Raw genomic sequence first — 14,698 nt, forward strand, 5'->3', positions numbered from 1 at the left:
TTAGTGAACTGTGAATGAAAGTCAACCCAGTTGTACTTTAATACCTTAATGGAATATTACATAAATATAGTGCATTGTTACTTCAATCTAAAATGCATTGTGTTATGAGTCATGTCATATTTATAACTTAAGTGACATTCATTGGTAGTTGTTGGAATTTTTTTTATATTGCAACAAACAGCAGATATAGGGCAACACTGCAGGATAATTACATGTTATAAAAACCTGTTGTTTAAAATATCCCGCCAGATTCGGCCGGAAGCGAGGGGCGGGGTTGTGGTCTGTGATTGGTTTAAAAGTCTGATCAACTCTCATCTGATTGGCTGAGCCGCTGACACAAAGCAGTGTAACTGGTCGTGTGTCTTTGGCGCCCTCAGTTTGAGATTCAACTGTGCCGGCTGACTGTCCTCACAGTGTTATAACCTGCTATAACAACTCTGTACTGCAAGATTTTTATTCGTTTGTGAAGCGGAGAAGATAACAACTGCTGTTTGAAGAAACCAGCTGCCTTGTTGCCAACATGCACGTCATTAAACGAGGTAAAGTTAATATTTTTGCTGTCAAATACTGTCGAATAATGTCATACGCCTGGGATTTAACGTTAAAGGGCCTCATAATTGGTATAAACTTTTTTTTTAAATGTCAATGCTCCACAGAATTAACTCCTTTAATGTTCAGCTCAGCTCCACTAATGTTAAAGTGCGTTTTTGTGTCTTTGTTTGGTGTGTTTCCGTCGAGACACCAAACAAAGACTTGAATTATGAAAGGACAAAAGCTGCAGGTTTGTTGCCTTTAACTTTGAATAACATTATCTTTAAGTAGAAGCGACACAGGTGAGACTTTACATTCATTATAAAGCTACTTAACCTGATTTTGCTCTCTAGCTTTTGATGTTTAAACTCATTTTCCGGGTGTTTTGCAACGTTAAACTTCTCCTTTAAGTAATGTGAGAGAAAAGGGTTATTGTAGTTATATTATCATTGTTTGTATCTGTGGTGTGGGCGCGAAGTAGAAACTATTTGTTGTGATAATAACTGGTTAGACAGGTGTTCAGCGCGCGCTTCAGCTGTCTTAATTGATCAGGAATTAATTGGAAGGAATCCAATGCACAGCTGTTACATTGATATTGCTTGAGTGTTTTTCCACTGCAAGTTATATCATCAATCGACCTGAGAATTGAAATTTGAGAACTAATAGTGTTTAAATTATTATTATTTCAGATGGGCGCCAGGAGGGAGTTACTTTTGATAAGATCACATCTCGCATCCAGAAGCTTTGCTATGGACTCAACTCTGACTTTGTGGACCCTGTAAGTTCACACCACAACCCATCAATGTTAAAAAAATTAAAATAAAAAAAAGAGACACATCACATTATGTAAATATGTGACATTGTTCACTCAATTTCATTGATATTCTACCACTTGTAACTCTTTATTTGTGTTTGTGCACACTGTAAAAAAATAATATATAAAATATATGTAGAAAAACATATTTTTTTACTTCAATAAATCCTTTGTAAACGTTTGCTGACATTTTTTAAAATCTTATTTTTAAACATTGAAGTCAAAGTTTTACTTGAAAATAAAATAAAAAGTTGCCTTAATTTTACATTCAACAATGTGATGTCTTTTTCCTTTTTTTTTTTTTTTTTTTACAAAGAATTAGCTGTAATTTAACATTCAAGACCATTAAGACATTGAATAATTCTGTTAAGGAAAAAGTCCCATGATATTAATTTACAGATTTTAACATCCATTTTATGGTGAATATTTGCAATGAAAGTAATTTACGACATTTTAATTAACCCTTTATCAGGCAAATAACTATATTTGGTAACTTCAGGTAATATTTCGAGAAAAAAGTTGCAAATTAACTAGATTAAAGTGGCAAATCTGCGCAAAAAAAGTTGCAGATTCACGAGAAAAAAGTGGGGAAAAAGCAACGTTTTTCTCCCAGATTCACCACTTTAACCCTTAAAAGGGCACTCCTTGAAATACTTGCAAATTCAAAATTTCAACCCTAGAGAAATTTTGGAGGATATTACATACTGCCAGAATGTGTAAAAAAACATACAAAAATAATATTTTCAGAAAATAGTTTAAAAGATTAAAGTGGCAAATCTACGAGAAAAAAATGTGCAGATTTATGAGATTTAAAGTGGTGAAACTGGGAGAAAAAAGTTGCTTTTTTCCCACTTTTTTCTCATAAATCTGCGACTTTTTTCACGCAGATTTGCCACTTTAAATCTCTTAAATCTGTGACTTTTTTTCTTGTAGATTTGTCACTTTAATCTCATAAACTTCTTTCTCGAAATATTACCTGAAGTTACCAAATATAGTTCTTTGCCTGATAAAGGGTTAATGGCATTTGCACCTAATGTAGAAAAAATAACAGGGAATTTCTGTAAAATAACCATTTATTTTTACGGTGCAGACTCAGATTACAATGAAGGTGGTCCAGGGTCTGTACAGTGGCGTCACCACTGTGGAGCTGGACACGCTGGCAGCAGAGACGGCGGCCACCCTCACCACCAAACACCCCGACTACGCTCTCCTCGCTGCACGGATCGCCGTGTCTAATCTGCACAAAGAGACCAAGAAAGTATTCAGCGGTGAGTTACTGTAAAAATCCACTGTTTCATTGCGAGATTTTAAATGTATATTATATATACACTACCGGTCAAAAGTTTTAGAACACCCCAATTTTTCAATTTTTTATTGAAATTCAAGCAGTTCACGTCAAATGAACAGCTTGAAAGGGTACAAAGGTAAGTGGTGAACTGCCAGAGGTAAATAAAAAAAGGTAAGGTTAACCAAAACTGAAAGATAATGTACATTTCAGAATTATACAAGTACGGTAGGCCTTTTTCAGGGAACAAGAAATGGGTTAACAACTTAACTCTATGGAGTCTTGGGCTGTTTTGTCTATTTTTTAATTCTTTTCATGTCTTTGTAAGTCATTTTGTGTCCTTTTTTTGGTCATTTTGTGTCTTTTTTTGGTCATTTTGTGTCTTTTTTTGTCATTTTGTGTCTTTTGGAGTCTTTTTTTGTCATTTTGTGCCTTTTTTTTGTCATTTTGTGTCTTTTGGAGTCTTTTTTTGTCATTTTGTGTCTTTTTTTGTCATTTTGTGTCTTTTTTAGTCCTTAAGTTCAACATAAAATGTGATTTTGAATCTTTTTTTTATTTTCAAAACACTATCATGCTCAATAAAGAATTTTAAATGTTGCAAATGTGCATTAATTTCAGAGTAGACTGAGACATTAAACTGCATCATTTTCAATTAAATTCTGGAAAAGTTGGTGTGTTCTAAAACTTTTGACCAGTAGTGTATATTGTATGACATTTTCTGTATGAAAAGCAAAATGTTACATTTCATTTAATTAAAATGTATTTTTTATGATGTTGGTGGTCCATTTATGGGACATGATTGAATGTAAAATCTTAATTTATCACTTCTGATGTCACTTTTTATTCCGTTTCCTGTTGTAGATGTGATGGAAGACCTGTACAACTACGTGAATCCGCTGAATAAACGCCACTCTCCTATGATCTCCAAGGAGACGCTCGACATTGTTCTTGAAAACAAGGGTGTAAGTCACAATTAAATATGTATTTCGTCTGTTTTTAAAGTGTAAGTCACTGTATTTCTGTTTTGCATTATTTTTAACATAATCTCTTCAATCCTTTGCAGCGCCTCAACTCTGCCATCATTTTCGACAGAGACTTCTCTTACAACTTCTTTGGCTTTAAGGTGATTTTTTAATTTAACTTTACATTCAACATCTCAAGCATTTACTTGGATTATCAATCTAATTTGTCCTTTTCCCTCTAATAGACTCTTGAGCGGTCATATTTGTTGAAGATTAATGGCAAAGGTAAGAATTAATTTCCCTATAGCTTCTTGAAAAGTGTGGTTTAGTGTCAATTATTTTTGTAATTCTTTTTGTATTTCATTGCGATATATAGTCCTGCACCTAAATGGAATCAGCACAATCATGGCTAAAAGTGGGAACAACTCAAGAATGTTTTGAGTTGCACATATTTTGTGCAGAATAACAGTTATAATGGCATAAATCATTTAATAAAAAATTTGAATTTCTCTGATAAATATATTTTTAAAATGGAATTTGTATATATAGCAATTTTCTATTCTCAAGAATATTGGGAGACAAAATGGGTCTCCACATGCTATACACATTTTCTCCTGTCCTCTCCTCTCTGCTCTGTGTAAACAGATTTTCAGTGAATATTTTTCACGTGACTGTTGGTCTCAGCAGAATCAATCACAGCTTCATAGTGTCGCAGGAGGAGCAGAATTTAATGTTTTTATCTAGATATTCCAAGTGGTTTCTTTTTGGTGACGTTTAAAAGGAGACATGTAGATTTAAGTAATGTGGGGAATGAAGCCGATGAGGCGTAGTTAGGGGTAATCCCTTGCAGTGATCTAAAATAATTTTTATTTTGATATGTGATTTCTTTATTCTGTGTGAATTGTACATCTGCATTTGTATTTTTGAACCATGCTAAATAGTGAAGTGACCTGGGCTAACTCGTGATAAGATGGAGAAACTCTTATTATTATTATTATCCTGGTTGTTGTTTCTTTTGTTTGTTTGTTTTTGGTTTTTGTTTTTTTTTCTTTTCGTATTTTATATTTGTACTTTCACCTAAGTGTTGCTCTATGTTATCTCATAAATTCCTGATTTACAAGGAAAGACAATCTGAATACTGGACAATAATTTAGTAGCCCCTGATGTCTCCTTTGTTGTGAGAGCACTCTTATTTCTGTATATTTGTGTATTTTGGAAACATTTTGAAAACTCAGTAAAGATAATGTTGGCCAAAAAAAAGGAGACATGTAGAATAAAGTGGTTTTGACAGAAAAAAAAGTCATAATTTTGTTAAGTTTTCTAATTAATCTCTTTTTCCTTGCAGTTGCTGAGAGGCCCCAGCACATGCTTATGAGAGTGGCTGTCGGGATTCATAAAAGAGACATTGATGCAGCTATTGAGACCTACAACCTGCTGTCAGAGAAGTGGTTCACTCATGCCTCACCCACTCTGTTCAACGCCGGCACCAACAAGCCACAGCTGTCGAGGTCAGGACTCTGAGTAAAGCTGCTCACATCTCTCATGCTTTCTTCTAAATTGTGTCCTCTAATAGGGCTGGGCGATATGGCCCTAAAAGAATATCACGATATTTCAGGCTATTTTTGCGATGACGATATTAGGAAATACTTAAAAAGATATAGAAAATATGTTTGTTTTTTTTAGTCTGTATAAATAAATAAAAATCTAACATGTAGTTTGAAGTGCAAATCTCAACAGTTGCCAAATAAATTTTTTTTACTCTTGACTCTTTAGTATCAGCAATAATAAAAATAGCCATTTAGGGGTTTCGGGGGCGTATTTTAATTAATTTTGTAAAGGAGAATAAAGGTTCTTGTATGTTTTATTTAAGGCATCTTATTTTGACAGTCTTGTAAATTATGTGGTGGATTCTGTGCTCTTATTTTGACAGCTGCATGTGTTTAGCAAGAGGGAGTAATAGTAGCTTTTGATGATTAAAACAACTTTTACCACTACATCAAGAAGTAGGAACATTGCCAATATCATGATATGCATTTTTTTTTAACCATAAAAAAAATATACCGATATTATCGATATGGCACACCCCTATCCTCTAATTCCTAAATTTGTTTGTGTTTTTGCAGTTGTTTCTTGCTCTCCATGAAGGACGACAGCATCGAGGGTATTTATGACACACTGAAGCAGTGTGCCCTCATCTCCAAATCAGCTGGAGGCATCGGACTGGCAGTTAGCTGCATCAGAGCAACAGGCAGCTACATTGCTGGGGTGAGTCACATGCACACCACAGGGATTCAAATCAAACAGAAAGGAAACACTTTTTTCTTTTCTTTTTTTTTTACAAATTAACACTTGAAATGATGAAGGCAGTTGCAAATGACAAGGTAGTACAAAATGTAAACCATACTTAAATTAAAAAAAAAAAATCTTTCCTTCCACATGCCATCACACTGTACAATAACAAATAATAACCTGGTTCATTACATACTGTCTATGCACTTTATGTGTTTTTTATGCACACTGTTCATTGCACCTTATTTGTTTCATGGCACCAACATTTTTATACTGTATATTCATATTTATTCTGCACTGGAATTCTATTCTACTCCTTAATACATACTCCTTCTTTAGACACTTTATTTTTTATTGTATTTTATTGTATTTTTTATATTTTTATTGCTTGAAGTATGCCTAGGTTGTTCTTTTTATTTAATTGTGTTGTTATTGTCTCTATCTATCTATCTATCTAATGGTAAATAAAAATAAATCAGTTTTATTGAAATTTGAAGTTTGAAATAAGATCAAACGCAAAGATATTTAGTCAATGCTGATCTATACATGAGGTGACATTTGTGATTCTGTTGGATTGGATTGGACAATTGGATTGAATATGTAGGAGCTTAATCCTTTGTCCTTTTTGTATGACTTACAACGTTTATTTTTATTTTTATTTTTTTCAGACTAATGGCACATCTAATGGGCTGGTTCCTATGCTTCGAGTCTACAACAACACAGCACGTTACGTGGACCAGGGTGGCAACAAGGTAAAGACTTTCACCAATCCTACATCGTGTGACAGACTAGAACTTTCTGTGCAATATATTTATGAACACTAAATAGCATCATGGCAAATTGAATTTAAGACTGAGCACCTTACCTCCCTTTCTTGCCTATGTTTTACATTATATCTTATATATATTTTTGTTTTCTTTACATTTACTTGCCTAAGCAGGTGTATGTTTATGTTTATAATGTATATCTTTTATGTATTTTATTTATTGTCGCACTGCTTTCTGGAGTCAGCTCTTAAATCTCATTGTACATGTGTATAGTGACAATAAAGGCATTCTATTCTATTCTACCTTACAAAAATGAAGTTTCCATTGTTAGATCTCCTCTCTGTGTCTTTCTTACATAACAACTAGTCAACTCTGGCAGTAAGCCTCATGACTTTTCTCTCTGTGTTTGATGTTCAGAGACCCGGGGCGTTCGCCGTGTACCTGGAGCCGTGGCACTCCGATGTGTTTGACTTCTTAGAGTTGAAGAAGAACACGGGTAAAGAGGAACAGAGGGCCAGAGATCTGTTCTTCGCCATGTGGATCCCAGACCTGTTCATGAAACGAGTGGAAAGCAATCAGGTAGCTATCTATTATTATTATTATTATTATTATTTATATATAATCTGCATGTTTTCTGGTGGTTTTGATAGTTGGCATTTCCTAACGTTGTTTTTTCAACTGTTGGTTCGACAAACAAGTGATTCAAATGGCTTTAGGAAATTATGGTGGCTATATCCACTGTTATGTATTGTAGATAGGGCTGGGCGATATGGACCAAAAGTCATATCCTGATATATTTAGGCTGAATATCAATATGCAATATATATCCCAATATTTTTATCACAATGATAGAGCAAATGTTCATGTCACAAGTAGTTTTATTGAAACGTTTTATTTAAGTGAACATACATACTGTATAACAACAGTAGTACCTTTTAAAAAAATCAAAGTTCTATAAAGTGCACATTCGAAACAAAAAAATATCTTAAATAAAAATAGCCTATGGAATAAAATAGGCCAATCTTTTTCTGAAATAAATGTATTTATATGAGAAAAGAATAACAAACATTACAAAAGAACTAAATATGACAAACCCTATATATAATTCAGTATCGTATACAGAGTATGACCCCTAATGTTATTTGTGGATGGATAGAAACGCCACCGCAGAGACGGGAGAAAAGTGAATCTTGAGAGGTTTTTGCCATCCAGTTTTATGGAATATATAGCTATAATTTAAAAAAATGCTAATAAATTAATATATGAATGTATAATGAACTCTCACACTTTTATTTTACTTCAGTTTAGGTGGTGTAGCCTATGCTTACTACTTCTAGCAAAATAAATTTACTCAAATTCACAATGAGTTTTTACTTAAACAGTTACACAGTTTGAATAAACTTGAATGAAATAGCCTCTTAGCTAATTTCCTACAGTGCATTCAGTCTGGCTGAAATCTGCAGCAAAAGTTCACATTTTTCAATGTACACGTTTCACAAACACATCGGAGATCATAGGAAGAAAGTGGATTTCTGGTTTGTTTACATGTCAAAACGAGGTGTAAGTAACAAAGTTAATGTTCTTTTCTATTAGACTGTAATAAAGCTTTTGTCACTTTAACATGTCTCTAAATTATATTTGTGGTGCTGAAAACATGAAACAGCAGCTGTAGGGTAGGCAAAACATTCCTCGCCAGTAACCACCGGCGGCCATTTTTAAAAATGGCCGCCACAGCCATCAGAATTTTTTTGCGATGGCCCAATATCCAGATTCATTAAACATGTATTCAGCGTGTTCAGAGTGTACCAAATTTGATGCTTTTATCACAAAATGAACGATTGTTCAGCTAATCCAGCCCACTACACAGGGGATGCACATTTTTGGGGGTTGCTACCCACACGTTTAGCCCCGTTGCTCATTCCATGAATGCACGATCCTTACAAGCTGTACCTCGTTGTAAAGGTGACTAATCAGGCTTTCCAACAATATACAATTCATCACCAGTTGGTATTACTAAAAGGAAAGTTTTTATTCATCATTGATTTATTCGTATAACAAATGCCTGCCACGGCCACTAGGGGGCGCTTTTGAGGTGGCCCAATATCCAGATTTGTTCGAAACATATTCACCAACACATCTACCAAATTTCATGCTTTTATCACAAAGTGAACGATTGTTGTAAAATATTGAGCTAATCCGCCCCACTAGTGTAAATCTTCACCATAACAGGGAGAAAGTCTCATTGTTCCTCTCCTGCTCCTGTAGGACTGGTCTCTACTGTGTCCCAGTGAATGTCCAGGGTTAGAAGAATGCTGGGGAGACGAGTTTGAGAAGCTCTACACTCGGTAAGAATGCCACACCAAGCTGCGTTCCTCACAAATGGCCCAATTCTCAGTGCTAACCTGTTCCCTTGTCTTTGATTCGTCCTCAGTTATGAGAAGGAGGGCAGGGCTAAGCGTGTGGTGAAGGCCCAGCAGGTGTGGTACGCCATCATCGAGTCTCAGACAGAAACCGGAACACCGTACATGCTCTACAAGGACGCCTGCAACAGGAAAAGCAACCAGCAGAACCTGGGCACCATCAAGTCCAGCAATCTGTGCACGGAGATCGTAGAGTACACGAGCGAAGATGAGGTGAGTGGCAGGAGGTTTTGCTGTTTCTGCAGTATTCAAATAAATAATTTTGTCAATGCTCAATTGGTTTGTTCTTCCTTCAACTCAGGTAGCAGTGTGTAACCTGGCGTCTATCGCCCTCAACATGTACGTCACCTCAGAAAAGACCTTTGACTTCAAAAAGCTCGAATCAGTCACCAAAGTCATCGTCAAGAACTTGAACAAGATTATTGACATCAACTACTACCCAGTGATCGAGGTCAGCTGTTGTTTACATGTGTGTCTGGACAGCTCCTTACCTAATTTAGATAAAATCATATTTGTACATACACTACCGGTCAAAAGTTTTAGAACTCCCCAATTTTTCCATTTTTTTTATTGAAATTCAAGCAGTTCAAGTCAAATGAACAGCTTGAAAGGGTACAAAGGTAAGTGGTGAACTGCCAGAGGTAAATAAAAAAAGGTAAGCTTAACCAAAACTGAAAAATAATGTACATTTCAGAATTATACAAGTAGGCCTTTTTCAGGGAACAACAAATGGGTTAACAACTTAACTCTATGGAGTCTTGGGCTATTTTGTGCATTTTTGAATTATGTTCATGTCTTTGTAAGTAATTTTGGTCATTTTGTGTCTTTTTTTGTCATTTTGTGTCTTTTTTTGTCATTTTGTGTCTTTTTTTAGTCCTTTAGTCCAACATAAAATGTGATTTTGAATCTTTTTTTAACTTTCAAAACACTATCATGCTCAATAAAGAATTTTAAATGTTGCAAATGTGAGACATTAAACTGCATAATTTTCAATTAAATTCTGGAAAAGTTGGTGTGTTCTAAAACTTTTGACCAGTAGTATATTCTACTCTATTCTTCTTATTCTCTGTTTATTTTTGCTGTTTTTGCCTTAATCTCTATTTTTAGTCTAGTACTTGTTTGTTCTTATGCACCAATATACCACAGCAAATTCCTTGCATTTGAAAATCTATTTGGCAATAAAACTGATTATCTGTATAAACAAATGGCTGCTCTGTCCTGCTTCACAGGCTAAAAGGTCTAACATGCGCCACAGGCCGATAGGAATCGGTGTGCAGGGTTTGGCCGATGCCTTCATCCTGATGCGTTACCCATTTGAAAGCCCAGAGGCCCAGCTGCTCAACATTCAGATCTTCGAGACCATCTACCACGCCGCCCTGGAGGCCAGCTGTGAGCTGGCAGCGGAGCTCGGCCCGTATGAAACCTACGCCGGCTCTCCTGTCAGCAAGGGAGTGAGTAGATTTCACAATGTCTCAAATCCATCCTGGGATACAGAGAAGCAGTTTTGGCTCAGATTTAACTGATTTTTTTCCCCCAGATCCTTCAGTATGACATGTGGGATAAAACCCCGACAGATCTCCACGACTGGAAAGCACTGAAGGCGAAAATTGCCAAGTAAGTCTTCCTGAATGTCTTCCTTATTGGTGTTTCTCGTATCATATCTACTCCAACTCCAGTGGTGAAATGTAACTAAGTACATTTACTCTACTGTACTTAAGTAAAATGTTGTGGTACTTGTACTTTACTTGAGTATTTCCACATATGTAACTTTATACTTCTACTCCACTACATTTTAGAGGCAAATATTGTACTTTTTACTCCACTACATTTAGCTGACAGCTTTAGTTACTTTTCAGGTCGAGATTTAACATAAAAACATGATTAATTTAAAGTGAATTTGCATGTTTATAAATTAAACCACATAAAAGTATATTAAATAGTTAAAATTTGCCCTACCTGGACAACAGTAAAATGCTACTTACTTAAATGCATCAGTGCAAATAATTTAGTAATATGTTTAGAACATATAAAAGAATCTGAGTGCTTCATTCTGAATAACGAGTACTTTTACTTTTGATACTTTAAGTACATTTTGATGCTGATACTTTTGTACTTTTACTTCAGTGAGTTTTGAATGCAGGTCTTTTACTTGTAGTGGAGTAATTTCACAGTGTGGTAGTAGTACTTCTACTTAAGTGAAGGACCTGAATACTTCTTCCACCACTGTCCAACTCACCCTGCTTCCCTCTGTGTGTCCTCAGGCATGGTGTGAGGAACAGCCTGCTGCTGGCCCCCATGCCCACAGCTTCCACTGCACAGATCCTGGGCAACAACGAGTCCATTGAGGCCTACACCAGCAACATCTACACACGCAGGGTGCTCTCAGGAGAGTTTCAGGTCAGCACTGAGTGCATTCACTGCTTTGTATCTCCACGGTGGTGTGTCAATGAAGGGAAAGGTGACTGAGCATCTTTGTTAACCCCCTTCAACAGATTGTGAACCCTCACCTGCTGAAAGACCTCACAGAGAGAGGACTGTGGAGCGACGAGATGAAGAACCAGCTGATTGCTCAGAACGGGTCCATCCAGGTAAAGGGCCACACCTAAAGGAATACAGAAAATTATAGTCTTTTACAATAATTAGTCGCCTTGTGTGAAATTGAACTCTTAAAGAAAACTTGTTTTTCTCACGTGTCTGCACAGTGAACAGAGAAAATCCTTTGATTGAAGTAAATGGGGTCAGCGTTCAACAACATGAAAAACTACTGTTTATTAAAACAGCGGTGTATAAACTCTCACAGAACTTGTGCGGTATAACCCAAGTCACATACATTTTCCCTAAAGACCTTTTTATTGAACACTCTAATGCATAAACAGTCTTTACGCTTGCACAGATGGACTACTTGACTACGCATGAGACTATTCATGCAGAGGTGTTTTAAATAGTTTAAAATATTAAGATTTGAGCAGAAATGCATGTGTTTGGAAAGCACAGGTCACATTGTAGTGTTGTATGAGAGTTTGTAAATAGATGTTTTGATACAGTTGTTAAAAGCTGCCCCCATTTACTCCAATTCAAGAGTTTTCTGTTTTTGATTCTTCATTCACGGTAGAGGCATAAGAGAAAGTTTTCTTCAAGAATCTGAGGCAGCAATAGGTGATTAGTTGAAAGTATTTCTTTAGTAAAATCTTTATCCAGTGTCATTGCTCTAGATCAGGGGTGTCAAACTCTGACCCGCGGGCCAAATTTGGTCCGCTGTGTAATTTTATTTGGCCCGTGAGGCAATACCAAATTATTGTCTTATTACTGTACTATAAAAGCTGACCCGCCGGTATTATACGGCACATTTACCGCTAATACTACAAATCCCACAATGCCCTGCTGTTGTTTTGGCGCGTCTATCAGGACAGGACCCAGAAACGCTCCTCTGTGACAGTCGTCATAGCAACCTCAAGCTAGAGCTGTCTCCCAGCTACCCCTTCACAAAAATGGCGAAAAGAAAGGCAGAATTTATTAACCTGTTGAAAAAGTTTATTTTGATATTTAAATCAGGGGGATGCAAATAGGAAAGAGGCATACAATTTTTATTTAATAAATTAATGACACTGATGTGTTTTTTATTTTAAATTTGATTTTGCATGTCTGCACTATTTAGTTATATATTGTATGTTTATAAGCGTTGCTGGTTCCATATTTAATGTTAAAGCAAAACATGTTTGGTATATATTAAAAGGTTTATTTGTAGAATGTTGGCCCGCGATTTTATTCAAGTTTTACATTTTGGCCCATTGTGTATTTGAGTTTGACACCCCTGGTCTAGATGTTACTATAGTTACAAGCGTTTTTGATGGTCATCAACATCTGCAACATCTGACTCGTCCGCAGGAACTCCAAGAGATCCCTAATGATCTGAAGCAGCTGTATAAAACCGTGTGGGAAATCTCCCAGAAGACTGTCCTCAAGATGGCAGCAGACCGCGGCGCCTACATTGACCAGAGCCAGTCACTAAACATCCATATTGCCGAGCCAAACTACGGCAAACTGACCAGCATGCACTTCTACGGTTGGAAGTTGGTAAGTCAGGACTGACTGGGCAAGACAGACTCGATTCATTCTCCATCACAGTGCTAAGGAAATACGCCATTCAGGGCGTTTTTTGCTCTTTTTTTTTATTCTACTCTCTGCGGCCTTGTATTTCACTGCTATGCATGAGTTCTGCAGCACTATGGAATCAGCACAATCAATCAAATTACAAAGAAGTGTGAATAACTCAAAAATGTATGAGTAACACAGGACATAAATCATAAAAAAAAATGCAAGTTAAATTTCTTCTTACATTTTTTTTTTTAATTATTAATTGCAATAAAATAGAATTTATATGTACAACTCTTCCAAGAGCTCACAAGTGTAATGGATAATGGGAAAAAATGTCTCCACATGCTATACATATTGAACTACTTGCATTTTTACAACCTCTCCTGTCCTCTCCTCTCTGCTCTGTGTAAACAGATTTTCAGTGAATATTTGTCACGTGACCGTTCGTCTCAGCAGAATCAATCATGGCTTCACAATGTCTCTGAGGAGCAGAATTTAATGTTTTTAACAGGATCTAGTTATTCAAAGCAGGTTATTTTTGTTGACATTTTAAATGAGACAGAAGCATCACGATTTTCAGCTTTGTTTTGGTTAGTTTTTTTGATGGAAACTTTTGTAACCTATTGTAGGGGTATCTGGTTCAGATACACATTGCCTCCAGCAGGGGTACCAAAATATTTAGAGGTAAAGCTAATTTAGATCAATTTTGCTATCAGAAATTGACTAAATTAATATTTAATACTTTAAATGAATTAAAGTTATTTTCGGGGCACCACCTCTTTACTTAGAAAGAGGAAAGATAGCAAATTATAGTGAATCAGTCTCATAAAGTTAACAAATTATCAATTTGGAACATTGATTATTAATTATGAATATAATTGTAATTGAATTACCTTATTAATATTTAGTAACGGTTGAAGGAATTTTGAGTTCTTTCCATAGCAGAGGTCCGTTGAAGGACAATATCGGATAATGCCTGTACCGTTTCTATGGTAACCGGTGTCTTTCTGACAATTTGCCAAAGAAAACATACGATTCAGAGGGTTTTAATTCCCGTCTGTGTTTTCTCTGCAGGGCCTGAAAACCGGCATGTACTACCTGCGGACGAAGCCCGCTGCCAACCCCATTCAGTTTACCCTCAACAAGGAGAAATTAAAGGAGGCCCAATCAACCACCAGTGAGGAGGAGCAGCAGGAGGAGACCAAAGAGCGCAACACTGCTGCCATGGTGTGCTCCTTAGCCAACAGAGATGAGTGTCTGATGTGTGGCTCTTGAATCGCATTATCCACCAGCTTCATTATTAAAAATGTATTTTTTGGAACATCCAGTTCTTTTTATCTGTATATGATGTAACAATGGTTGTTGTTTTTTTACACACTGCTATCTTCAGGTCACACAATCTTGCTGTTTTTATTTAATATTTTCTGTATTTTCATCATGAATTGTGTTGTATGCATGTTTGTATAGAATGAATAGGGTAGAATTAATTAATATTTGCCCTTAGTGGGGGTTTTTATATATACTTTTTTGATACA

General features: G+C 36.0%; 1 protein-coding gene across 1 annotated transcript; it reads left to right on the forward strand.

Moving 5' to 3' along the window:
* Nucleotides 1–307: 307 nt before the first annotated feature.
* On the forward strand, nucleotides 308–14,438 carry LOC131986200 (ribonucleoside-diphosphate reductase large subunit-like). Its single transcript, XM_059351050.1, has 19 exons — nucleotides 308–539; nucleotides 1,221–1,309; nucleotides 2,436–2,613; nucleotides 3,492–3,592; nucleotides 3,694–3,753; nucleotides 3,838–3,877; nucleotides 4,938–5,100; nucleotides 5,716–5,857; nucleotides 6,550–6,633; nucleotides 7,066–7,227; nucleotides 8,914–8,993; nucleotides 9,080–9,281; nucleotides 9,370–9,519; nucleotides 10,298–10,519; nucleotides 10,606–10,682; nucleotides 11,330–11,465; nucleotides 11,561–11,656; nucleotides 12,954–13,142; nucleotides 14,238–14,438. The coding sequence occupies exons 1-19, from the start codon at nucleotides 521–523 to the stop codon at nucleotides 14,436–14,438; spliced, it is 2,391 nt and encodes a 796-aa protein (XP_059207033.1). The 5' UTR covers nucleotides 308–520.
* Nucleotides 14,439–14,698: the final 260 nt, after the last annotated feature.

The sequence above is a fragment of the Centropristis striata genome, chromosome 15 (genome assembly GCF_030273125.1).
Source record: "Centropristis striata isolate RG_2023a ecotype Rhode Island chromosome 15, C.striata_1.0, whole genome shotgun sequence".
Taxonomy (NCBI): Eukaryota; Metazoa; Chordata; class Actinopteri; order Perciformes; family Serranidae; genus Centropristis; species Centropristis striata.

What these genes read in the sequence shown, in the direction of transcription:
- LOC131986200 (XM_059351050.1), top strand. An exon ending in GCTCTCCTGTCAGCAAGGGA is followed by an intron (nt 10,520 to 10,605) that starts GTGAGTAGATTT and finishes TTTTTCCCCCAG; the next exon opens with ATCCTTCAGTATGACATGTG. An exon ending in TGCTCTCAGGAGAGTTTCAG is followed by an intron (nt 11,466 to 11,560) that starts GTCAGCACTGAG and finishes CCCCTTCAACAG; the next exon opens with ATTGTGAACCCTCACCTGCT.